At 44.3% G+C, this 27,699-nt stretch overlaps 1 protein-coding gene across 7 annotated transcripts in view; it reads left to right on the top strand.

The window, feature by feature from the left end:
• The window catches only part of FAM120B (family with sequence similarity 120 member B), a 102,869-nt gene that overhangs the window by 70,682 nt on the left and 4,488 nt on the right, over positions 1–27,699 (top strand). For 5 of the 7 annotated variants that reach the window (XM_057490262.1, XM_057490264.1, XM_057490263.1 and 2 more), the window contains 3 exons: positions 4,444–4,650; positions 9,497–9,589; positions 13,478–13,526. In XM_057490262.1, the coding sequence (XP_057346245.1) occupies positions 4,444–4,650; positions 9,497–9,589; positions 13,478–13,526 (349 nt within the window). Of the gene's footprint in view, positions 1–4,443; positions 4,651–6,009; positions 6,119–9,496; positions 9,590–13,477; positions 13,527–27,699 lie in introns of all 7 variants that reach the window. The other 2 variants (XM_057490261.1, XM_057490265.1) reach the window with 1 other exon arrangement.

Genomic DNA, 27,699 nt, shown 5'->3' with positions numbered 1-27,699 from the left:
TGCTACAGCTGTAGATGCACTCATCCCACCAGTTCCTGGACCTGCCATGGGAATGAGGAAGGAGATATCTAAGCTGGCCTGTGCATATAGTAAAACAACAAAATTGGACTGGATCTATACTGTTGGAACTCAACCAAGAATTTGGAGAAGTGCAAATTGTAGCGCTCCAAAGTCTTACAACTACAAACTATTTATTGTTAAAAGAACATATGGCATGTGAACAGTCCCCAGGAATGGGTTGTTTTAATTTGTCTGATTTCTCTCAGACTGTTCAAGTTCATTTGGACAATATCCACCGTATCATAGATAAGTTTTCACAAATGCCTAAGGTGCCTAACTGGTTTTCTTGGTTTCACTGCAGATGGCTGGTAATTACAGATATGCTTTGGTTATGTAACTATACTCCTATTATGTTAATGTGTGTGTGCAATTTAAGTAGTAGCTTAAAACCTATTCATGCTGAAGTACTCTACAAGAAGATATGCCAAAGAAATAATCAATCTTCCCATGTTTTCTTCCGCCTGCTACTTCTATAGCTTTTCTTCTTCCTTCCTAATTACAACCCTTAAATAGAATGCGTGCCTCATATCAAATTTACCGAGTATCATAATTCTTCCAAGTGGTAAAGATACCTCAAGACAAATGCTGGGCATAGAAGCCACAGGGCATAAATATGCAAAGAAGTAAAAAGCCAACTTTTTCAAACAATAAGGCTTCTCTCTCACTTACCAACTTCACATTTCCCTGTATGGCCCCGGAAGATGACTGGTTAGCCAGAGACGGGTAAGATTCCTCAAGGGAGGAACAACCTAAGACAGGCACAGTCGCAGGGGGGCCATCAGGTGAGAAATTGGGGATCAACAGAGGTGAGGCTTAGAACCTCACCCCCCCGTTCTGAGAGAAATCTTCTGCATACGTGGATGTTTTATTGCCCTGGTCTAGCTTGGATTAACACATAGTCTACAGGCACACACCTGATCATCTACATGTGCTCTCTTACAACACTAAACTATGTTTTCTACCTTTATCTTGTATCTACCTACCACTTCAGCATTTTATTAAAAATAATAATAATAAAGAGAGAAATGTGGTATCCACATATAAATCAAGTATAAAAACCAAATGAGTATTCATATTTGAACTGTTTATAGTTCATAATGCATGAGCAAAACCGAAAGTTTCTGTGATGACTGCCCTTGTACTGTTCACTATGTAACTTATTCATTATGTAAGAATTTGTTCTACATGTAAAAACTTGTTTGTTATGCCTCAGAAGATTGGAGACTGACAAAAATTAGGCTTGGGGTGGAATAATGATTGTGCATTGAGCATTGACTCCCCTATACAGAATTTTATTGTCGTTAACAACCATTTGATCAATAAATATGAGAGATGCCCTCACAAAAAAAAAAAAAAAAAAGGACAGACTTCCAATGGTAAAATAAATTAGTAACCGGGATGTAATGTATAGCATAAGGAATATAGTCAAGATATTGTAACAGCCTGGTAGGGTGATAGCTGGAACCTAGAATTATGTATATAAATGTTCTACCACTGTGTTGTACACTTGAAACTCATGTAATGTAATACTGTGTGTCAACTACCCTTCAATAAAAAATAATTATTAAAAAAAAAAAAAAAAAAAAAAAAAAAAAAAAAAAAAAGACATGAAGATTGGGGCAGCCCTGTGGGCAATGTGGACATTTAGTAGGTGCTGTGAACAGTGCTGACCAATACATCTGACAGCTGATGTAGAATGAAAATTTTTTTAAAATACAGCCTAATGAGACTGGAATGAAAAGAAATTGACAATCTGAATGGTTCCATGTCTTCTGAAGGCATTGAATCTGAAGTGAACAGCCTTTCCCAGAAGAAAACCTCAAGGCCAGATGGCTCCTGGTAAACTTTCCTAAGCATCCAGGGGAGGAGCAGCATCAAGGTCATGCTAATCCAGCCTGTTTCCAACCCTGATGCCAAACCTAACAAACACGTGGCAAGAGATGAACAGCATAGGTCATTGCTGTTACACAGACATTCAAAACTTGCAGACAAAATATTAATAAATTGAATCCAGCAGTGTATAAAACTAATAATATGTGGTGGGCAGGGATTTATTTTGGAATAGAAAATTGATTTAACATTTGGAAACCAGTGTGATCCACTTTATTAATACAATATATGAGGAAGAGCACAGTGTTTTGTTAAGGGATGCAGGAGAAACATGTGTTCATGGTAAACTCTGAGCCAGCTAGGTAGGAGGGGCTGCCTTTGTTGAACAGTGTGTACAAAATGTACAGAAATCATACTTGTGAAACATTGCAAGCTTTTCTTCGGTTGTGGGAGTGAATCAGGGTTGCCTTCTTTCTCACTTCTGGTGAACTAGAGTCTCAGCAGGAGAGAGGGCAGAGGAGCACCGAGGCGCAGGGTTGAAAGAAACGAAGATCCATCCTTGTTGACAGGTGGCAGGATTGTGTGCATGGAAAACCCAAACCCAGGGCAACCATTAGAATTAAAAAGGAAAGCCAGCAGGTACCAGATACAGTCAGCATACACAACCTGAGTGTGTTCTATAAGACAATAACAAGAAGCAACAACCTCCACTTTCTTAAGTTTATGTTATTAGCAAAGAAAAAATATGAGATACTTAGGGAAAAGCCTGTTCTGCCAGGATGGAGGGTCTGTGCCGGCACCGACCAGCTCACAGGCCACGCGGCTGCGTGTGTCCGCTGAGCAGGTGCAGTGTGGCTCGTGCATCTGAGAAACTATTTCATTTTACTTAATTTAGAATCAGATGTCACACATGGTTTCTGGCTCCTGGCTCAGACAGTGCAGTTCTAGAGTGGCTGCTACGTGCACAGCTGCAGGAGCACTAGGGCTGGAGGCATTTAAAGAGCAGGAGGAGGGTACCTGCTCACAGACCATGCAGTAAGGAACATGGAGAGGAGCAGCCAGCTAGCAGACGCCTCACCTGCCAAGGAAAGGCAGTGCTGTGATGAGCTTTTAATTAACCAGAATCACCTCAGCCCATGGACCTGTTCCGTGGCAGCTCTTTCTAAGGACTGAGTGTTTTTTAGAACAATTTAAAAAGTAGTGCCATACAGCAAACACACTTGCATTAAACCTTACATTAACTCGGGTGATCCCAGTTGGTAAGTTTCTTTTAAAAGTGGAGTGAAACCGTACTTATAAAGGGGACAGCATGTCCATCACTTTGTTCCTGATTTGTTTTATGAAATTAAAAATAGCCACTCTTTAATTGAGCAGAGAACATAAACCAGGTGCCAACGGGTTCAGTTGTGTTTCCCTCATGGGCAGAATCACAGACCCTTGCGGAGGGACCAGGCAGCTCACCTGCGTGTGCCAGCACAGGCACCTGGGGGCTCTGAGGTTCTCACCAGACACCTGAGTCCCCTGAGGAGCACATTGGTGTGTTTCTCCAGCCAAGAACAGTATTAATGTGTGACATCAAGGTACATTTGACCACAAAAAGGAGTATTGGTATGACTTTCCTAATTGTAAAGATCATAATAAGCCCATCAGCCTCTGAGATAATAAGCCATTTTATTCTTAAGTGATAAATGCTCAACTACTGTCTTGCCAATGGGTTTCAGCCCTGGGCAAATTCACTATGGGTTCAGTGTGACCAAAGAAATGACAGTAGAATATTCTTGGGGTGAAAGGGTTACACCCAATTTTATTTCCAGGTGGCAGGTCAGTCACTAGAATCCCATTCACTCAGAGCGAGTCTGCATGCAGCAAGCCAGTCTCTGCCCCTGGGCCTCTCTGCCCGCACAGCCGTCCTCTGGGCCTCTGTCCTTGGTGCTGCCACCACTCCAGCCTGTGCTCTGCTCTCCTGCAGCCTTGCAGCCATGCCACCGTGTTGCCCAGAGCACTGGGCAGAGCTCTTTATATAGAGTCAGTAGTAATGTATTGCCCACACATGTGTAGTGAGCTAGCCAACCAGGGCCAGGTGAGAATCCTGGCCACAGGAACTTTCATTTTATCCACAACTACAATGATATTTTTAATAATTTATACTCATAATTAGAGTGTGACTTTTTAAAATACCGTGAACTCATCAGTATCTAGAATGATGATGCTCTCTCGGCTTCTTTCTCGAGGAGGGTGCCCATGGCAAATCGCCCTGCAGCGTCTTCCCGGTGGACCTCAGCACTGACGCTCTGTGGTCCTGGGGGTGTCTGCGTGCAGTGGGCCTGGGCAGAGTCTGAGCTCAGGTGGGCGGTGGGCAGGTGGAAGGAGAGGCCCCACCCCTGCTCCCCATGAAGGCCTGTCTGCAGGGCCCCCATCCAGCAAGGTCCCCTCGAGGGCTGGCAGTGTGCCAAGCTTTTGCCTGTGTCTGTGTTGAGCAGGGTTGCTGGGCAGCTGAGCTCAGTCATATGCAGCTCCTTCTTCACATCCTCCCTGTGTGTCTGGCCTCCACAGCTCGATCACATCGACCCCAGGGCTGTGCAGCTCGGCGCCCTCCTGGTGCGCGGCCTCACCACTCTGGTGCTGGTCAATAGCGCCTGCGGCTTCCCCTGGAGGACAGGCGAGTTCATGCCTTGGAACATATTCGACGGGAAGCTCTTCCATCAAAAGTACCTTCAGTCCGAGAGGGGATACGCTGCAGAGGCTCTTGTAGAGCAAAACGTGAGTCCGTGGTTTCTTCACACCCAGACGTGGGGGTAGCAGGCGTGCTGTCAGTGCCACCTGCCTGCGGACATGGGGGGGACAGTGCCCTCTGTCCAAAGGGTCGTGTCCTTTAGAAAATGGGCATGCTGAGGAGAGGTACCGCTTTGGAGCACATCGCACCCGTTCCCAGAGGTCCTGGCAAGGCTGCTGGGCACACTGCTCCAGTTGCTGCTCTCCTGGTAAAGGGATCCAGGAGCTGAAATGTGACTGGGGGCATATGGCCACAGGGTCACATGCCCGTGGCTTCTGCCAAATACTTCCCCAGGCGGGAGTCCCCAGGACCTCAGCTGAGGGAGGATGGGTCACATCCCACCGAGCCTCGTGTTTAATTTTGAAGTTCCTTTACTCTTTTCCCCTTTTGGGTTGCAATCGAATGTTCCTTCTGCAGGCATCACTCATAAATTTCAGTTTATCTATCCAGGAGGAGTAGTGACAATTGATTACTGGAGAGTGCTCCCCAAAGGCTGTTGGTTTAGCTGGGGATGCTGGCTACTATTCTGACTTTATAAGTATGATGGCTACGTGATTCCTGGAAGATATCCAAGGAAGGCCTCAGGCAGGCTCTGTAGAATGTGTTTTAACCCCACAGGTGTGTGCAAGGCTCTGCATTCGATGGGAGAGCTCGCTGGCCTGTCACTGTTGAGTGTGCAGTGCTTCACTTGAGAGGGAAAACATCTGGTGAAGTGTGCCATCCTGTGTCACACACGCACCCTTAATCCAGGGCATCATAGGAATTTAAGTGTTCAGAATTTAGAAGCAGCCAAAATTACGTACAGACAGCAGAGGCAGAGTAATGTAGAAAAATGTCCCTCAGACTGGGCTGGTTACTATAATACTGCGGAGAGGAACAAGGGGCCTGCCTGCCTCACAGCCCCAGCCTGAAAGTCACTCGCGGACCGTGCTTCTGTATCAAATGTCTTGACCGAGCACAAAACGATTCTAGGCCCACCCTTCCCATTTGGACACAGGCTGAGGCACATGGTGTGAGACAGCAGGAAGAACAGAGGAGGAGGGAAGGGGCAGGTCCTCCGCCTGCCCCTGGCCCAGGAGGCCCTGCACTTTCTGCTTCATGTCTTACCCCTGAGAGTGAGGTCACGGCATGTGTGACAGGCATGGGCGTTGTGGGTGGCGGAGCTGGGGATTTGGCAAGGCCGTCTGACCTCAGGCAGGGAGGCGTAGCCACCACACCCCTGGTATGCAGGAGGGTGCTGAGCTCCCGCACTGAGGGGGACTTGCTGCTGCAGCCTCACGCCAGTGCACAGTTGGGCCTGCGGGCCCGCCTGTCTAACTGCTCTGCACTGTCTGGTCTTTTTGCAGAGGGCACGGCTTGCCACATTCCACAGCCTGGAGTCGGTTGTGTGCAAGGCCTGCATGAAGGAGAACAGACGCGTGGTCAGCAGGCAGCACTGGCATTCACGTCACTCAGGTCAGCCTCCTTGGGGGAAAGAATGCCAGGAACAGGCTAACGGAATTGGGAGGAAAGCAAGATGAAAGCAGCTGGGGGCCGGCCCTGTACAGGAAGGATCTCAGAGTCAGTGTTGCTAGTGGCATGATTGAGGCCCTTGGGGCCCCCTCCTCCAGGAGTGCCATGTTGCTTGGGCAGTGTCTGCATCTCACAGAAGTTATGGTTTATCTTTTCTGATAATGAAAGTGTATTAAAAAAATTCATAATGTAAATCAAACAGTTAAAAAGAAAATACAAATAACTTAATTCTGTCACCTAAAGATAACCAGTGTTGACAGATAATGCTTTTCTGTATACGCTCCTGCACTTTTATCTGACTAATTACGCTCGGCAATCCTGGGTCCTACTTTTCCACGAAGGTCTGGACTAAGAAGCAGCTGTAATCACGGTGAGACGCCCCTTCTTCCCCAGTGGCTGCAGGACCCCTGTCCTGACCACCTTATAGTTCTCTTACTTCGAGCTCTGAAGTTGCTTGTTTTTTATCATTATGCATAATGCTTTTATGTGCATTGTTTCCTTAAAATACACTGCCATTGTTTTCAGAATTACTGGTCAAGATGTAGTTGACATTTAGATAAATGTCACCAACTTGTTTCTCAAAGCCTCCTACAACCTCATACTCTCACCTGCAGTGAGGGAGAGTTTCTGTCTCCTGGCACCCTTGGCATCACCTAAAAGTTTGTTTTCTTAACTAATTTGGTAGATGAAAAAGTGTATCTCACTGAATGGATACTTCTTTGTTTAGCAGTAAGGCTGCATATCTTACTAATTAGCTTTCTTTGTTGATGAATTTATTTTAGTTATTTCACATCCTTGTTTGGTTAGCATTGTACCTGTGACAGTAACAGCCCCATTATTCTTCTTGATGGGACGAGACAACTCACCCCACCTTCCTGTCTGCCAGACTGTCTTCATTCTGCTTGGCATCAGCCTTGCAAATTTCATTCTGAGAGGCTTTGTGTCACAAAGTCAGTACACCACTGGGACGTGCCACACCCCATCAGGTGCCACATGTGGGATCTGACCAAAGGAGAGCAGGGTAGCAGAGGGGCCTCTGGTAGGAACCCCCAGGCCACACAGTCCCTCCTTGCTCTGTCCTTCCCTCCACCCTTTAGCTTTCCCCTAGCTGTACGCAGGTGGAATCCCAAAGTTTATTCCTTGCAAAATAAGTGTGCAGCACTCTTCCTACTTCACCTGTTCCCTGAGCAGTTGTCAGCCTGTCCCTCCAGCCACGTGCCCTGTCAGTGCAGCACCACGGCTCCCATCCCTAGCAAGGTGGCGTGGTGCCATGGATGGCCTGAAGCACGCCGTTGTAAGCATGCCACTGTCCCTAGGATTTGAGGGCCTCATCTTGCTCTGCTCTTCGGGGGGTAGGCCTGAGGCTTAGGAGGTCTGCACATGGCCAAGTTTTGTTTTAAAGCCCAAAGAATGGCCCGGCGGGCCTGCATTTGTGTTCGCGGGGCTGTGCAGCCACTCGCAGTCCATGTGGGAAGCTGTGTTTGGTTATTTTCTAATGACACATGTGCATACAATGGGCACAATTATCAGTCTTGCCCCATTATTCCAGGTTCATGAGGGAAACTGTTTCAACAGAAATGATGACCCAGTTTATATGATTTTGAAACTGTTCCTGTTTTTGTCCTCAAAGTCATCATTTTCCTCCCAAATACAACTTGAGATTCTATGGGTCACTCCCCTCATTTTGCAGAAGGAAAACGGTTGATACCATGTGAGTCGCCCAATGCTGAGCAGGTTTGGTAGCCCTGGGCTGGAGCCCCAGCCCTGTGCCCTAGTGCTCCAAGTCACACTCTTCCCGTGACTCCACCTGGGGAAGGGCTGAAGGGATGTGGCCAGGGTCTAGTCCTTGGCCTCTGGCAGCCACACAGGCCACCCAGCCAGGCTGCTGGAAGCTGCCCACTCCCTGTGCTCTTACACCTGCACCAGGCTGACCGCTATGGACCCCAGCTGCCCAGAGCCTGGGCCACTTGCCCTCTGTCACTCACCTGTGGCCAGGAGGAGAGCCCAGCAGCACCTCTGTGCCCCAAGTTCCAGCCCAGCGGGCAGCTGAGGGGAGAACACAGGTGTGTGATGGCAAGTGCAGTTGGGGCTTGACCTGTACTCCAGGTGGTGGCCCAGGAAGGGCAGCTTTCCCTGGTGCAAGGACCATGGGAGTTCTCGGGCAGAAAATTGTGCCGGACAAGGTGCAGTGTGGTTGTAGTGGAAGGAGAGAGCTCCAGCTGCAGCAGGAAGGCCCCCTTGTGTCTCCAAAAGACAACTGGAGCTTAGATTTGAGCAAATCTAATGGAAACAGGAAACGCTGGGAAGGGGCCTGACCTGGGAGGCCAGAAAGTCTTGACTTTTTATCCACAGAAAATTGGGGAGCTTTTTAAGGTTTTGATCTTATGTCATCAGAAATACGCTTCTGGGAAAATGACTCTGCCAGTATAGGGAGGTGGAAGTGAGGCAGGTTGGAGGCCTTGCCCAGGCACCAGATGAGGCTGGCCGCAGTGCAGTGGCTGTCCCTGGCAGGCGGTGTGGGAGTGGCCAGGTAAGGCACGTGCATGCTCTCCTGCTCACAGCAGGCCTCGTGGTCTCCCCGCTGTACCTTGGCCCTGTGTTTTACGGGCAGGGAGGAGAGCACACAGGGTGCAGGGCTGCAGGGCTGGGCCCACCGTGCAGACCCCTGTGTCTGGAGTGCCAGTGCACACCTGTGGCATGGTGCCCAGGCAATCTATGGAGCATTTTGAAATAAAGAGATGTTTTTAAAAATCACACTTAAATATGGGCTTAGGTAGACTTTCTAGTGTTAAATTGTAGTAGAAACAAATGGTAGAAGCTGTCAGGGTTTAGGAACTTAGGAGAGGAAATTTTATAGTAAAAATCAGGTGTTGACTAGGTGTGCTCGGCACTGGGAGGGACGACTTCTTGGCCTGGCTTACGAGTCCCAGGACCGTTGCTCACCCAGAGCTCTGAGTGCTGCCTCGGTGCTTCACCACTAGCCTGCTAGGGGCCAGCAGTATGTGCCCTGGCGTCAGCCCCACCGCCCTAGGGCAGTAGCTGCCATCAGAGCGGACTGGAGGGCCTGCTCTGAGCGCCCTGGCTGGTGTCCCTCTGCCTGCCCCTTTGTCACCACGCAGACTCCCAGGAGCATGGATGTGATGCAGACCTTAGCTCCCACCACCTACCCCCTCTGTGGCACTCTGGCCCCAACTGAGTTTTTCATGGGTTCCCTGTGGATTTAAGGAAGCCAGAAGCTTGAAAACTGCCAACCCACTGCCACTTTGCTATACTCTTTTAACATAATGTGTCATGCTAACATGCAATCATGTGTCCCCACAGGGAGGTGGGGACGACAGGGATCCGGCTCCCATAGGACGAGCTTGGGGTACAGCCGATCTGGCCAAGGACAGCACTGGAGAGACCAGGGGCCAGGTAAGAGGCCTGTGGTGGCTGCTCAAGCGCTTCTGTAGTGTGGCACTTCCGCTTGAGGCCCCTGTGCATCCCTTTGGACATAGGTGGTGTATTTCCAAGTCAGTAGCAGACGAGCTTGCCGATAGGTGTGATGTCATTGCCTTGCCAAGTGGAGGCGGGTAGTTTCCACATGGGGTGCTGGTCTGTCTCTACTCCTTGCCACTTGATATACTTTCTGTCAATTCATTCATCTGTTCAAGATCCAATTTTTTGTAATTTACTCAGAAAAGGCTTTTGTAGCAGTTACATGCACACCTCCTTCTAATAAAAAAATAGTACAAAAAGTAGCATTCTACCAAAAGTAGCATTTTAATGTTTTCTGTGATATGGCTTATGTATGTAAGAGCCTTGCAGTGTGATCTGGGAATTACGTGAATCCCTTCCTTTTATGTGTATGATACAGAAATTTGGTTTTATTGCATAAAGCTGAATTTAGTACATAGTAATTATACCTTAAACACACAGAAAACCTCACATCCGTGTTTAAGCTTAAATTCCTTATAGTTTTGAGAGCCGAACTGGATAGACTTTTAAATTACCTAGTTTTATCCTTCCAAATATAAACACACCTTAAATTGGTTTTTTTTTTACTTTTGCAATCTCTGAAATGTGTAGAGATTTCACAGATTGCTTAAATTATTTCCTAAAAGCACACCAAACTGGCACTCCTGGGTTTGCTCCTCCAGACAGCCATGGCACGTTGCCTTGTGATGTGGCCAATGGGCGTCTGAGTCAAGGCAGCATGTGGCCTGGTGAAGGGCTGAGTACTTTCCTTTTGTTCTGGTAGAATCTGCATATTTAGCAGATGTTGGGAGTGTCCCAAATAGTTCCATGTAGACCAAGGTTTGTGATTACTGTGTCGGCAGTGCCCACACACGTGCAGATTTACAGTTGCTCCAGACGATTCTTTGAACCAGCTTGACCTGCAGCCTCTGCCTCGCAGACAGTGCTACCCGCCGTCGTCTGGAGCTGCTGGATATGCTTAGTGCCATTCCTCCCTTGCAGTCAGTCTAGTCTGAGCATGAGGGTTATTTCCACTTCATTGCTGGCTAAATTGTCTGAGGATTTATGCCACAGTGAGACTGACAACAAACACCCCCTTAGCATTACTTTGGGAGGATCAGAATGCAGCCCCAGCCCAGGAAGGTAGGCAGGGTGAGGGGAAGCAATGGCTTGACCCAGTGGGCCTATGGGGTCCTCTCTCCTCAAATCCGCTGTATGCTTCTACATGAGGAGAAAGCGGTCCCATCAGGACCCCAGCCCTTCCCTGCTATCAAGGTCTTCCGTGTGGCCTGCTGCCCACCCCTTGGGCTTGGACTCGTCCCCTTTCTCCCCACAGGGCCAGGGAGTTGGGAGAGGCAAGGTGACCTGGTCAGGTTGGTGTGTGGGCTGAAGTCAGGCCGAGCTTGGGTGGGAGGGGCCGTGGCCGTGCAGGTAGAGGAGCACACTCACCTGGGGCCTGTGTCATCACACCTGCGATGGGCGAATCGCTGACATGCCTGCCTAGCGCTTCCTGGGCACCTGTCAACGGGCCGTGTGGCCCAGCCACCCCAGCTTTGCTCCTTGGCCTCGTCATGGACCTCGGCCTCCATAGTCTCTGCCCTCCCAGCTCTCTGGGTCTTTGGTTCTGCTTTTCCCTGGTGGAACAGTACTGCTGTGGGTGGGCAGGAGGACATGCCATTGAGAACATGCTGGACCTCCCCCAAGCCAGGGTGGAGGTGGGGGTAGTTGGACCTGGAGGTCCTTGAAGTTGAAGCCTCTTCGGGATAAGCCTTGCACGCTTTTTTTTTTCATTTTCTGCAGAGGCAGGCCACTCAGGTGGGTTCAGACAGGCAGACGCCGTATTGCGTCCCATTGCATTGCTTACCAGTGACCAGACCTAGCGAACCCCAGAACCCCCAGGTCTGCCTGTTGTGAACTCCGCACAGAATCAGTTTCTCCCTCCAGGGGAAGGGCGTTCCCTTACTGCCCACATTTCCACTTTCAACTTCAAGAAATCTCTGGGACTCTAAGGAATGTTTGTCACATGGGTGCCAAGCCCTAGAGAAGAAGAACCTCTTAGAAGAAAGAACACCTACAGCCTCCACAGCAGGGCCCAAACACTGCTTACAAACTTCCCTAGCCGGACACGTGGGGCTCGGAGGAGTCCGTCCTGTTCTGGGGTAGGACTATGATGAGTAGTAACAGAAAAGCCCAGGGACAGTAGTTTGGGAGGGCTTGGGGCTGGAAAACCTCTGGGAAGCCTCAGGTTAAAGGGAAAGTCAAGGTGGTTGGTGAGCGCTGAGTTAGGGTCAGATTTAGTACCTGGGAATGGGGTGAAGGGACCGAGAGCCCAGACAGCACAGTGGAAAGCTGGGCACGAGGGTCGCTGTGCTTCACCTTTCATGGGGACACTGGCAGTGCTCACATGTTCTGTAACTTCAGATGCTTCTGTGCAAGATGTTTCTCTCTCACACACACCTTTTATCAGGGTTGGGGCATCTTTTTCCAGGTTATGTAACATGCTTCTTCAGTTCTCACTACTGTGGTTAAATTATGCCTGCCTTTACTTGGCCAGCATACTTTGCTGAGTTTTGTCCACCTTCCCTATTTTAGTACTTTTTTGAGATATTAGTGTACATAGAAAGTTGTCACTATTACCAGGACAGGGTTAAGAGGTAAAATCCTTTGCGTTAGTGAATAATTAAAGATGCCTCAGAATGAGAGTATTCAGTTGCTGCCAAAACGTTGGGAAGCTTCCTAGGGCCTGGCCCCTGGCCTTCCAGGAGGTGAGCCCTTTCCATTTGGGCAGGAGAGAGAGCTAGATGTTAGAATCACAAAGCTGTGAGGCCTTCCTGAGCCCGGAATCCAGCCTCCCTGGGAAGCATTTTGCTCCCTGACATGTGTGAACTAGGGGTGCGGGACCCTGGGCCACAGGGCCTCAGGGAGGTGGTGAACATCAAAGCTTTCAGAACTTTTAAAATGCTATGTGGCAGCTGAAGTGAGAACATTTTAACCTCTTCCTTGCTGCTGGTGAGAAATGATGTGTTAAATCCCACAGTCAGTAGCTACAAATTTGCCTGTGATCTCTTCAGATTTTCACGTCTCTGTGGTAATTCTATAGGAGGCCTGGGCTGTTGTAAAACTGCTCTGTTCATCTGTGATAACACGGGTGGAGCCTGGAAACCTCATCTGGCCAATGCTGTGACCTCCTGCCCCCTAGCCCTCTGCCAGAGCCCCGGGAGCCTCACACTTCTGGGAGAGGTGTGAGCAGCAGACTCCACAGCTGGGCCAGCAGCCATCATCAGCCAAGCAGAAGGCGGAAAATTTTGTAGGAAGTGTTAGCTTTAAATGTGAAAAATGGTCACTTTTTTTGCTTGTTTGATGGTTCTCTTCTGATGCTCTGCCCATGTTCCCTGTCTAGTGGAAGGCAGAAAGTGGCCAGCTGCTCCGCAGGCTGGGAGGGGATGGTGTTGGCTCAGCTGCAGAAGTAGCCATGCATTACTTTTTTCCAAACTTGGCAAAACATCCCATGAGCCATCTGCACGTGCACTTCCACTTTGAGATGCCATTCGCGGCAGTAACCGTCTAGATAGAGTGCAGATGGTTGGGATGAGTAAAGAGGGTAGTTTCAATACTGCTCCTTCCACTAGCACACCTACCTCTTGTTAATTGCTTCCTGCTTTAATGGAGTAATAATGCAACAAAAATCTAATGCCATGTGGGCACAGATGAAGAGTTGACAAAATTGTGTCCTCCACATATGTGCAGAATGCTGTTTTTATACTTGTTAGAAATGTGCATTTTTTTCTGTTTGAGTTTTAGAGAAATTTAATTCTCTGTTTTGGTTTTTGTATCTGTTTGGTGCAGGAAATAGACAATATGAGCCTGACCAGTGGAGAAGACACTCATCATCCGGGTAAGTCTGTCTCTGCCATCTTCAGAATAAATCAATTTTACCAAAGATTGACGTGAAAGTCTGTCTTTATAACGTAAATCTTTCATATCAAGTGTCAAACTTTGAAAGCTTGGTTTCAAGGTAGATTAAAAGGATGGAGCAAACAGAAGCAGAGTCTGGCTGTGAACCCGTGGAGCACCCCTCAGAGCGAGGCGATGGAAGCAGCCCTGCCCCACCTCACCCACAGGGAGCCAGTGGCGCCCGGACAGCCCAGTGAGGGGAAAGTGCCCTCTCTGTGGCTTCTCCCTCAGATCGCACAGAAAGCTGTTGGTGGCTTGTTTTCAGAGATTGTGCCTGATTGTGGCCCCAAACGGTCATGTTATATCTCCTTTCCAGTCTCTTTCTTTATGCCTGTGAGGAATGGTTGATAGTTTTTAATGAGTTGGAATCTTACTATATCCTGCTTTGTTTTCGACTTAACACTAGAGTGTGAGGTTGTTTCCCAGATCAGTATGTCTTTACAGACATGCTGTCTGATAGCTATATAATGCCCAGGGATTGCCTTCTAGTTACAAATTCTAACCAAAGGTAAAGTTTCCACCTGTATCTTCTCTTCATCCTCTGAGTGTTTGCACTGAGAAGAGGTGACAGCTTTTTTCTTGCCTTCCTGGTGGGAGAGCTCTACCCAGGAATCCTGACAGTGTGTGACTCAAGGGTCTGTTTCTGCCCTGTCGTCCTTCTTTTATTGTTGCCAGGCTCTAGCTCAGAGTTTCTTAGAGCAGCGCGTGTGAAGGCAGGCCTGCGCTCTCAGCACTTCCCGTCAAGCCTCAGGCAGGAAGCCTGTGGAGGCGAGCCGGGGAGCCCGATGCATACTGCCGCAGATGAGTGGTGCGTTTGTTGCTCTGTTATCGGTGAGCACTGAAGGGCCCTTGTTTTAAAAGCATTTGAGACGAGTCCAAGTTCAGAGTAATCATTTCCATGGAAGACTTTTCACATAATTAAGAATTGAAAATTTAAGCTTCAAACTGTACTGAGCTCAGTGTCTGGGGTATTGATAATGAAAAGAAATCGACAGTAGGTGCCAGAAGGCAGGCCCTTTATTAGCAGCCATCTGCCTGAGCCTGGAGAGCTGGCTGTGATGACCACGTTCCTTTGTGGTACTCTCAGAATCGCTCCCTCTCCTTCACAAGAAGGCATGTCCTTCCACTTGCCGCTGTCTTTAAAAGCAGAGCAAGCCCTAAATATGCTCACGGTCCAGTGTATGTACTCACACCTTATGAATCACTCTAATGACAGCTCAAGTACGCGTAGCTCTTGGCTTTGTCTTACCTTAAAATTCCATCTAGTATTTACCAAAAAAGGGATACAGTCTCCAGATATTTTCATATGTTTATTTTTCTTACATTTGAAGTATTTTTACCATGTCCTGCAATTCCTTCTTAAGGTCATTTGCATGTCTAACTACTGTTCATGCAGGTCTTATAAAGATCTTATTTCCCACTTTTAGAAATAGATTTTTTCATTTCACTTATGAATGTTTTCTGTCTAAATATTAACATCCTCTTCATTCCTGCTAATTTGAGACTAGTGCTGCTTCTAGCAGTTTCATTTTTATGTGACTTACTTGCATAGCTTTGAAATAAATTTCTTATCTCTTAAAAGCATAGATCTCCATGAAAATTGTTTTCCCTCTTCATAATATCTAAGTTCCAACTTGTCAATAAAATATTTTTGTTCACTTAGCAAGCTTAGGTAGGGCATTGACTTGGTATAACCTTTATGACATTTGAAAAGCCACTGCAGTGAAGTTTTTATGATCTTGATATTGTATATAGGTTACCCCTGTAGTCAAGTCTTCTGATGAAATTTCCATATGTTAATTTAAAAATGAAAATAAAACAATATATTTTTACTCCTAATTAAACATAATTACACATTTCTTTTTTTATTTGGAAGACTGCCCACCATCCAGTGTTTTGGGATCTTTGTTAAGAAAAAGAATATTGAATTTTGTCAAATGCTTTTTTCTGCATCTGTTGAAATGATTACATGATTTTTATCTTCATACTGTTAATGTGGTTTATCAGGTTTACTGCTCTGTGTTGAACCATCCTTGCACCCAGAGAAAAGTACCACTGATCATAGTGTATGAGCCTTGTAATGTGCTGTTGAATTTGTTTTGCTAGCATTTTATGGAGGACTTTTGCATCAGTGTCCAGGGATATGGACCTTTGATTTCCTTATGGTGTCCTTGTGTGATTTTGGTATCAGGTTAATGCTGGCCACATAAAATGAGTTTGGAAGTGTTCCTTCTCTTAAAGTCTTTTTTGGAAGAGTTTGAGGGGTGTTGGCATTAATTCTTCTCTAAGTGTTTGCTAGAATTCCCTAGTGAGACTGGTCCTGGGCTTTTGTTTGTTGACAGGTTTTCAATTACCAATTCAATTTGCTTTCTCATTGGTTTGTCTGTACAGATTCTCTCTTTCCTCATTATTCAGTCCTGGAAGGGTACATGAATCTAGGATACCATCTCTTCTGGGTCATCCTGTTCTGGCCTGTGATCACTCACAGTGTTCACTTAGCCTGTATATTTATGTAGAGCTGTGGTGTTCTATGGTTTGTAGCTCTATTTATTTATGTCATCTCTCTCTTTCTCTTGGTTAGTCTAACTAAAGGTTTGCCAGTTTTGTTTATCTTTTTAAAACCCAAGTTTTAAAATCTTTTTTACTATTATCTGTGCTCTAGTCTTTATTTCCTTTCTTCTGCCAGCTTTGGGCTTAGTTTGTTCTTGTCTAGTTCTTTGAGGTGTTATCTATTAAGTTATCTTTTTGAGATGTTTCTTTTTTCCCTAATGTAGGCACTAATTGCTCTAAACTTCGCTCTTAGAACTGCTTTCGTGGCATCCCCTAAGTACTTGTATGTGTAGTCCTGTCTCTGTCTCAAGATGCTCTCTGGTTTCCTTTTTGGTTCTTTGTCAACCCATTGGTTGATCAGTAGTGGTTGTTTAATTTCTGTATTTGTGAATTTTCTAATTTTCTTCTTAATGATTTGTAGTTTCATATCATTGTGATCAGAAAATAGACTTGATATACTCTAATTTTTCTGAAATATTTAAGACTCATTTTGTGGCATAACATGATCTGTCCTGGAGAATATCTGTGTACACTTGAGAAGAATGTTTATTCTGCTGCTGTTGGGTAGAATGTTCCCTCTGTCTAAAGTGTTGTTTAAGTCCATGTCTCTGTACTGATTTGCTGTTTGGATGATCTACCCATTGCTGGAAATGAGTTACTGATGTCCCCTACTATTATTATATTGCTGTCTATTTCTCCCTTAAGTTCAGTTAATATTTTATTTACATAGTTACAAAATTTAACATCCTTTCATGATAAAAATTCTCAACAAATGAGATACAGAAGGAATGTACCTCAGCATAATAAAGGCCATATAGGACAAGCCCATACTTAACATCTACAGAATGGTGAAAGGTTGAAAGCTTTCCTTCTAACTAAGATCAGGAACAAGACAAGGATGTCCACTCTTATCACTTATATTCAACATAGTATGGAAATTTTAGCCAGAGAAATTAGGCAAGAAAAGAAATAAAAGGCATCCAAATTGGAAAGGAGGGAGTAAAATCTGTTTACAGATGATATAATCTCATATATAGAAAGTCCTAAAAACTATTAGAATTAATACATAAGTTCAGTAAAGTTGCAAGACACAAAATCAACATAGAAAAACCAGTTGCATTTCTATATATTAACAGTTGACTATCCAAAAAAAAAGAAATTAGGAAAATCCTGTTTATAATAGCATTAAAAGGAACATAATACTTAGAAATTAAACTTAACCAAGGAGGTGAAAGATCTGTATGCTGAAAACTATAAACATGATTAAAGAAATTGAAGATGATAAATGGAAAGATATCCCATGTTCATCAATTGGAAGAATTAATATTGTTAAAGTGGCCATATTACCCAAAGTGATTGACAGACTCAGTGCAACCAATCAAAATTCCAATGGCAGTTTTCACAGAAATAGAAGAAACAGTCTTGAAATTTCTCTGAAAGCACAAAATACCTCAAATAGGCAAAGCAATCTTGAGAAGGAAGAACAAAGCAGGAGGCTTCACAGTTCCCGATTTCAAATTATATTACAAAGCTAAAGTGATCAAAACAATATGGTATTGGCATAAAAATAGACTCAGATCAGTGGAACAGAATAGAAAGCCCAGAAATAAAACCCCCAGACTTGGTGTAAAACATCCGTTCAGTGTGCTCACACCCTGATCCAGGAGCTTGGGCAGCCACAGCTTGTCTCTGTTCCAGTGTGTCCAGGACGTCAGCCAGAAGAGATGAAGGCATACAAAGGCTTGTTCACCCAAAGGTCCGGCTGGGCTGGCCTCCGTTTCTCCCTACTGGTCCGTGAGGGCTAGTGTGCACTTTCTCCCCAAGAGGTAAAGAACCAGGCAGAAGCCATGTCACTTTTTTGAACCTAGCCTCACAAGTCACATGTCAGCTTTTCTGCCATATTCTGTTCATTGAGGTGGCCAAAAAGGGGCCTGTCCAAATTAGGGTGGAGATGAAGCGGACTTTCCTCCTGATGGTGGGGAGGAGTGGGGTTCTGGCAGAACATAGGAGACCAGAAGTATTGCTGTGGCCATATTTGGCAGATACATTCTCCTGTGCAGACCATTTTCCTTCTCCTTAAAAACTTTAAATCTCATGTCATCCAGCCCTGCCACCTTCAGACTCGGCTTCCAGCCCAGCATGGCTCCTGTGACAACCCGTGGTGACCTCAGCAGCCTGTAGATGGGCTTCCTATTCTTGACACCAGCTCCTTGGCCTCCCATCCAAATGAGCTTGTCTTCCACATCAGCCGCCTCATTCCCAGTAGTTCAGCTCTTCCATATCTTCAGTTTCAAACACTTTTTCTCCAGCCGCATGGCTCACTGCCCCTAGAATCTGAGCAATCCTTTGGTCAGATTAGGACCCCATCCGCCTGTCCAACCTCCCTTTCCTGGTCCTCACATTGTTTCTTACCTGTCCTCTCCTACTTGTTTATCTACTGTGATCAGTAATCCAAGTCACTTTCTTGTATACATGCTTGATAGCTTTGCCTCTCTCATTTTACCATATTTATGTGGTAAAACCACAAACCAGGTTAAATCCATCCTCTGCATTTGGGATGCGGCCAGAGAGTAATCCACAGTCATTCTACTGGTCCTAACTTAAATTCATGTTCACTGACCTCAGTGAACTCTCAGTACTTCCCAGAACTCATTCTCCATTCTCCCCCACTATCCAGGTGGTTCACATTCCCCTCTCTGCTAGCCTTCAACACTTCCTTCCCATCCCCAGTCAGAGACAACAATTTTGTTTTCTGTGCATTCCCATGGCCACATTTATAACCAAATACCAGAAGAAATAGACAAATTCACAATAACAGAGGTAATAACCTACTTTCTTGCCTACTCATGGGTGAACTGACCATGTTCCTAGCTAATGGCAGTCTCTTCATCTGCGTACCAAAGTCCCCCCACCGTCTCTCCAGAACCCCTCCACAATCAGCCATCAGCCAGGTCCTTCCCGCGCTTATTCCTCCCACCTCATGAGAACCTCTGTAGCCTCCTCCTCTCTCCATCAGTCACATCGTTCATTTGCTTCCTTTACAGAGAAATAATTTTGAACCAAGAATTCTATAATCAGCCAAATTAGCATCTAGCTAAGAGGAAAAGTTAATATGTTGTCAGAAATTAGCACATTTTGACCCACAGTACCTTTACTAAGGAAAATGATTGTGCTCAGCCAAAGGAGCACTAAAATAACAGCAATGTGTGGGGTGTAAGAGATAGTGCTGGACAAAGAAATCAGTAAAGTGCATCATTATTGCTGGTGTGCAATTAACTATAAAAATAAATATGCAAACAAACCAGCAAAAAAAAAACCCTCAAGATTAAAATCCCACATCATTACAAGGAAAGTGGTGTGTTTGAAAAATAAGATAAAAAGAGTGTGAAAGGCAGACTACATTTCTTTTTTTTTTTTTGAGAAAGATTTTCATTTGAGAGGGGATAGGTTTTGAATAAATCCAAATATGTTTAGAAAATGTAAGTATATGCAAGTTTGCAAAATATAGGGGTATATACTGGAAGGACATAGATGATTCATAGCTGCTAAGTTGGTGATAGATACACAAATACATACATACATAGGTGATAGGTAGGTAGACAGAGGAAGGCCTACATACCTTTTATGTACCTGGTGTCATAAATCAGAATTATAAATCAAATGCAAGGAGAAATAGGCTCAGTAACAGGGAGTATACTTGACATATATCACTCTCAGAAATGAACAGATGAACTAGACCAACAATAACATACACTGAATAAGTCCATTAACAAGTTTGTTCTAATATAAATGTACAGAATAATGTATACCCTTTTATCCATATTATTTTCAAATACATAGGGATAGCTCAAAAATCTAACCATGTACTAGACTCCAAAGTAAATCTCAACCAATTCAGTGAAAAGCACAAACCACACAAGCCCTATTTTCTGTCCACAAGAAAATAACTTGAGAAATCAACAACAGAAGGATAAAAAGCAAAAGTCTTTTCACTTGGAAATCAGTCCACTATTCTAAACATTTGAGAAAATCAAAATCAAAATTACTTTTAGAAATAATAATAAAGATTTTGTAAAGAGTGTGATGTCAGGGCTGAAATACCAGGAATCCATCTCCACCTGGACAACACTTGAATTGGCAGAAACTGTCCAAAGGAGCTGTTTTGGAACTGTGGAGTCTGTTTGAAGGCCTGCAGCTTCCAGGAGAAGGCTTGGCTGGAAAGTCATGGTTGGTTCCCATCATTTGTGTTTGCCCACCCCCCAGCCCGTGGCAGACAGCTGCGCCTGTGCTCCTGGTGCAGCTTGCTGGAGCCAGGGTGGTCAGGGAGAACCTTGTTATCCGGAGTCAGGCCTCTGTGTGGTGACCACTGTTTTGCTCACTGGAGTGCAGGCCACCATTGTTTCAATCCCCAATAGTTGAAGTGGCTTCCAGAGCATTTACTGGAGCAGCACCAATGGGGTTTTTTTTCTTTTTTTTTCCCTTTTTGATCCTTTGAGAACCAGACATCTAAGGAGTAGGACATTGAAAATGAGCCACACATGTAGGGGAATTTGGGAAACTACTACACATGTTCAGGGAATGACGGGCTCAGAAAAGACATGAGAAGACCTCAAGCATCCCCCCAAGTTGGTCCCCAGCACAGAGACACAGTAACAACAAATGCTGGAAGACAGGGAGAATCTGACTTCCAGAGTCTCAGCCATCTAAGATCCAAATGTCCAGTTGTCAGCAAAATAACAACAGGGTAGTCAAAGAAATAGGAAAGCATGGCCCATTCAGTGCACAAAACAGAAAGAAACTGTTCCTGAGGAAGCCCAGATGTTACACTTACTAGGTAGGACTTTAAGGAGACCGCCTTAAAGATGCTCAAAGTGGACACAAAGTGAGGCTATTAAGAGATATAAAAGAAATAAGGGTTATAAAAGGGAGCCCAAAAGTACAGTAGCTGAGATGAAGAATTCTCCAGTGGGGTTCAGAGGCAGGTTCAAGAATCAATCGCCTTGAACATAGAAGAACTGACATCATTGAGCCTGAGAGCGAACAAATGGAGAGTGAGGAGGGCACGGAGGAGAGCCGCAGGGACCCGGAGGGCACAAGAGAGCCGCAGGGACTGGGAGGGCACAAGAGGAGAGCCACAGGGACCCGCAGGGCACGAGAGGAGAGCCGCAGGGACCCGCAGGGCACGAGAGGAGAGCCGCAGGGACCCGCAGGGCACGAGAGGAGAGCCGCAGGGACCCGCAGGGCACGAGAGGAGAGCCGCAGGGACCCGCAGGGCACGAGAGGAGAGCTGCAGGGACCCACAGGGCACGATGCCAAGCAGACAACACTGCAGGGCCCCAGGCCAGGGGTGGGAAGAGTGGGAAGGACATTTGAGATCACGATGTCTGGAAACTTCCCAGATTTGACACAAGACCTGATCCTATGAACCCAGGAAGCTCAGCAAACTCTGATGGGGGTGAACCCAGCCCACCCTGAGACACATTCTGATCAGACTGCCAAGGGCCAAAAGCAAAGAGACTCAAAAGCATCAAAAGAGAGGTGACTTACCGGCAAGAAGAGCCCTCAGAAAGCTTATCACCAGCTTTTCATCAGAAATGTTGGAGGCCAAAGGCAATGGGTTGACGTATTCAAAGTGCTGAAAGAAAAAATCTCAACCAAGAATCCTGTATCTGGCTGAAGTCTCCTTCAAAGATAAAGGAGAAATTAAAACATTCCCAGAAAGGCAGAAGCTGAAGGAGTTTGTCACACAAAACCTGCCATGCAAGAAGTGCTGAAGAGAGTCCTGCAGGCTGAAGTGGGGCACAGGCCTTCTGAAGAAAAATACTCCAGTGCAGAGAAATACTGGGGCACATTGTTTTTGTCTTTTTGTTTTGGTATGGTTAATGTACAATTACTTGAACAACATTATGGTTACTAGACTCCCCCTATTATCAAGTCCTCCCCACATACCCCATTACAGTCATTGTCCATCAGCATAGTAAGATGCTATAGAATCCTTACTTGTCTTCTCTGTATATACTGCCTTCCCCGTGCCCCCCCACTACATTATGTGTGCTAATCGTAATGCCCCATTTTCCCCTTATCCCTCCCTTCCCACCCCTCCTGCCTAGTCCCTTTCCCTTTGGCAACTGTTAGTCCATTCTTGGGTTCTGTGATTCTGCTGCTGTTTTGTTCCTTCAGTTTTTGCTTTGTTCTTATACTCCACATATGAGTGAAATCATTTGGTAGTTGTCTTTCTCCACCTGGCTTATTTCACTGAGCATAATACCCTCTAGCTCCATCCATGTTGTTGCAAATGGTAGGGTTTGTTTTCTTCTTATGGCTGAATAATACTCCATTGTGTATATGTACCACCTCTTCTTTATCCATTCATCTACTGATGGACACTTAGGTTGCTTCCATTTCTTGGCTATTGTAAATAGTGCTGCAGTAAACATAGGGATGCATATGTCTTTTTCAAACTGGGCTCCTGCATTCTTAGGGTAAATTCCTAGGAGTGGAATTCCTGGGTCAAATGGTATTTCTATTTTGAGCATTTTGAGGAACCTCCATACTGCTTTCCACAATGGTTGAACTGGTTTACATTCCCACCAGCTGTGTTGGAGGGTTCCCCTTTATCTGCATCCTTGCCAGCATTTGTTGTTTGACTTGGGCAGTTTTGAAGCTAGTAGATTGTAATTTTTGTTTATAACTCTACTTTTTATTCTCTACATGACTTGAAAGACAGACATAAAAATTCAATTTTTCATCTCTGTTACTGGGCATAAAGTGTGTAAAGATGTAATGTGTGACGTCAGTAACCGAAGGGGAGGATGTAACTGTATAAGAGCAGAGTTTTTTATACTATTGAAGTTAAGTTGGTATAAATTCCATTTAGGTTGTTAAAACTGTAGAATAGTTGATGTAATTCCAGTGGTAACCAAAAAGATGATACCTTTAGAATGTTTGTTCAGGAGAAAGGAGAAGAGAATCAAAACGTGTCACTCCAGAAAGTCAGCTAATCACAAAAGGCAGTAATGGAGGAACTGTTGAGGGGTGAGAGTCTCTGCAGCATGTAGAAAAGGAACAGTAAACAGCAACAGTCCCTCCTTGTAAGCTATTACTTTAAAGTTAAATGGGTTAATCTCTCCAGCCAAATGACAGAGATTGGAAGAACAGAGGGACAGATTGTTTTAAAAAACCCAACTATGTGTCGTGTATGAGAGATTCACCTTAGAGCCAAAGAAATGAGGAGGTTGAAAGTGAAAGGATGGAAGAAGATATTCCAAGCAAATAGTAACCAAAGAGCTGAGATGGCTTTATATCAGACAGAGTAGTCTTTACATCAGTGAGGTTTACAAGAGACACTATATATTTATAAAAGTTTCCATACAGCAGGAAGATACAACAGTGATGAGCATTTGCTCACCAAATAACAGACCCTCTGAATATATGAAACAAAAATTCGACAGAATTGAAGGGAGAAATAGTTCAACAATAATAGAGACAGTCCTTCACTTTTAATAACAGAACAACCAGACAGAAGATAAAGGGAAAAAATGAAGGACTTGAACAACGTGAAAAACCAACTACATCTAAAAAGAGATATAGCAAGCTCCATCGAACAATAGCATACACGTTCTCCAGTGCACATGGGACATTGTCCAGAATGGACCATTGCTGGGCCACAAAACAAGTCATAGTAGATTTAGAAAGATATCATACAAAAAATCTTCTCTGATCACAGTGGGATGAAGTTAGAAATCAGAAACAGAAGAAAACTGGAAAATTCATAAATTTGTGAATATTAAAAAGCATACTACTAAACAACCAGTGGTCAAAGAAGAAATCACAAGGGAAATTAGAAAATACTTAGAGACGGATGAAAATGGAAACAAAAAATGCCAAAACTTAATGTGATGTGAAAACAGTGTTTTGAGGGAAATTTATAGTTGGAAATACCTATGTTAAAAAGGAAGAATGATTTCAAATCAATAAGCTATCTTTACACCTTACTAGAAAAAGAAGAGCAAACTAAATCCAAAAATAGCAAAAGGAAGGAAGTAATAAATATTAGAGGGGAGATGTACAAAACAGAATTAGAAAAACAATAGAGAAAAATCAGTGAAACCTGAAGTTGGTTCTTTGAAAAGGTAGGAAAATGGAGAAACCTTTAGCTAGGCAAAAAAAGGATGCAAATAAAATCAGAAATAGCATTGAGGACACTGCAACTAACGTTAGATAAAAGGGATTATAAAAGCACCCTATGCTTCTATTCAACATAGTACTGGAGGTCCTAGCCACGGCAATCAGACAACACAAAGAAATAAAAGGCATCCAGATTGGCAAGGAAGAAGTTAAAACTGTCCCTGTTTGCAGATGACATGGTATTGTACATAAAAAACCCTAAAGAATCCACCCCAAAACTACTAGATCTAATATCTGAATTCAGCAAAGTTGCAGGATACAAAATTAATACACAGAAATCTGTGGCATTCCTATATACTAACAATGAACTAGCAGAGAGAGAAATCAAGAAAACAATTCTGTTCACAATTGCATCAAAAAGAATAAAATACCTAGGAATAAACCTAACCAAGGAAGTGAAAGACCTATACTCAGAAAACTACAAGACACTCATGAGAGAAATTAAAGAAGATACCAATAAATGGTAACACATCCCATGCTCATGGATAGGAAGAATTAATATTGTCAAAATGGCCATCCAGCCTAAAGCAATCTATAGATTCAATGCAATTCCTATCAAAATACCAACAGTGTTCTTGATTGAACTAGAGAAAATCATCCTAAAATTCATACGGAACCATAAAAGACCTCGAATAGCCAAAGCAATCCTGAGAAGGAAGAATAAAGCAGGGGGAATTATGCTCCCCAACTTCAAGCTCTACTACAAAGCCACAGTAATCAAGACAATTTGGTACTGGCACAAGAACAGACCCATAGACCAATGGATCAGACTAGAGAGCCCTGATATAAACCCAACCATATATGGTCAATTAATATATGGTAAAGGAGACATGGGCATACAGTGGGGAAATGACAGCCTCTTCAACAGCTGGTGTTGGCAAAACTGGACAGCTACATGCAAGAGAATGAAACTGGATTATTGTCTAACCCCATACACAAAAGTAAACTCGAAATGGATTAAAGACTTGAATGTAAGTCATGAAACCATAAAACTCTTAGAAGACAACATAGGCAAACATCTCCTGAATATAAGCATGAGCAACTTCTTCCTGAACCCATCTCCTCAAGAAAGGGAAACAAAAGCAAAAATGAACTCACGGGACTACATCAAACTAAAAAGTTTTTGTATGGCAAAGGACATCATCAACAAAACAAAAAGGCATCCTAGAGTATGGGAGAATATATTTGTAAGTGACATATCCGATAAGGGGTTAACATCCAAAATATATAAAGAACTCACACGCCTCAACACCCAAAAAGCAAATAACCCGATTAACAAATGGGCAGAGGATATGAGGAGACAGTTCTCCAGAGAAGAAATTCAGATGGCCAACAGACACATGAAAAGATGCTCCACATCAGTAATCATCAGGGAAATGCAAATTAAAACCACAATGAGATATCACCTCACACCAGTAAGGATGGCCAGCATCGAAAAGACTAAGAACAACAAATGCCAGCAAGGATGCGGAGAAAGGGCAACCCTCCTACACTGCTGGTGGGAATGTAAGATAATTCAACTATTGTGGAAAGCAATATGGAGGTTCCTCAAAAAACTAAAAATAGAAATACCATTTGACCCCAGAATCCCACTTCTTGGAATATACCCAAAGAATACAACTTCTCAGATTCAAAAAGACATATGCACCCCTATGTTCATCGCAGCACTTTTTACAATAGCCAAGATATGGAAGCAACCTAAGTGTCCATCTGTAGATGAATGGATAAAGAAGATGTGGTACATATATACAATGGACTACTATTCAGCCATGAGAAAAACAAATCCTACCATTTGCAACAACATGGATGGAGCTAGAGGGTATTATGCTCAGTGAAATAAGCCAGGTGGAGAAAGACAAATGCCAAATGATTTCCCTCATTTGTGAAGTATAACAATGAAGCAAAACTGAAGGAACAAAATGGCATCAGACTCACAGACTCCAAGAATGAACTAGTGGTTACCAAAGGGGAGGGGTGTGGGAGGGCGGGTGGGGAGGGAGGGAGAAAGGGACTGAGGGGTATTATGTTTAGTACACATGGTGTGGGGGATCACGGGGAGAACAGTGTAGCACAGAGAAGGCATATAGTGGATCTCTGGCAACTTGCTGCACTGATGGACAGTGACTACATTGGGGTATGGGTGGGGACTTGATAATATGGGTAAAAAAAAAAAATGGAAAGAAAAAAGCACCCTTTGAAAAATTTTATGCCAACCTAGAAGAAATGGGCTAGTTCCTTGAAACACATAAATTACCTAAAATGACTCAAGAAGACACAGGAAACCTCAACAGACCTATAACAAGTAAAAAGATGGAATCAGCAATCAGAAACCCCCAACAAAGAGGCCTGGACTATAGGCGGCTTCAGTGGTGAATTCTACCAAACAGTAAAGAATTGACACCAGGCCTTCTCAAACTCTCAAAAACAAGAGAAGAGGAGAGAACACTTCCCAGTTCATTCACTGAGGCCAGCATTTCCCTGATACCAAAGCCAGATGAAGACATTACAAGAAAAAGAAAATTATAAATCAATACCTCTTATGAGAGTAGATGCAAAAATTCTCAACGAAATATTAGCAAATTAAATCCAACAGCATATTAGTATTCACAATGACCAAGTGGGATCTACTTCAGAAATGAAAGGGTAGTTCAACCTAAGAAAATCAATGTAATGTATCATATTAATAGAATGAAGAGAAAAAAAAATACATGATCCATATAAGAACTTGTTCGTTATGCTTCAGAAGATTGGAGACTGTTGAGAATTAGGCTTGGCGTGGATTAATGATTGTGCATGGAGTCCCCTATACCTAATTTTACTGTTGTTAACAACCATTTGATCAATAAATGAGAGATGCCCTCTCAAAAAAAGAAATACGTGTTCATCTCAATTTATTCAGTAAAAACACGACAAAAATCCAACATCCTTTCTTTCATAATAAAAACTTTCAGAAAATGAAGAGTAGAGGTTAAATTCACCAGTATGATAGAGGGTATTTGTGAAAAACCCATGGCTAACATCAATGGTGAAAGATGGAAAGCTTTTCCTCTAAAATATGAAAGAAGATAAGGATGCCCACTCTCACCACTGCTATTCAACATTGTGCTAGAAGTTCTAGCCAGAGCAGTTAGGTAAGAAAAAGAAATAAAAGGTATCCAGAGTGGAAAGGAAGGTGTAAAGCTATATCTAGATACAGACGTCATGATCGTATGTATAGAAAAATCCTAAAGATTCCATAGGAAAGCTACTAGAGATAACAAATTCAGCAAAACTGCAGGATGTAAGACCAACAGACAGAGGTCATTTGTGCTTCTGTATACCAGCAGTGAGAATCTGCAAAGGAAACTAAAAGCAATTCCATTCACAGTAGCATCTTG

The sequence above is a fragment of the Manis pentadactyla genome, chromosome 12, assembly GCF_030020395.1.
Source record: "Manis pentadactyla isolate mManPen7 chromosome 12, mManPen7.hap1, whole genome shotgun sequence".
Lineage (NCBI taxonomy): Eukaryota > Metazoa > Chordata > Mammalia > Pholidota > Manidae > Manis > Manis pentadactyla.
Note: the sequence above shows the minus strand (reverse complement) of the source record. Positions and strands in the feature narration are given on the sequence as shown.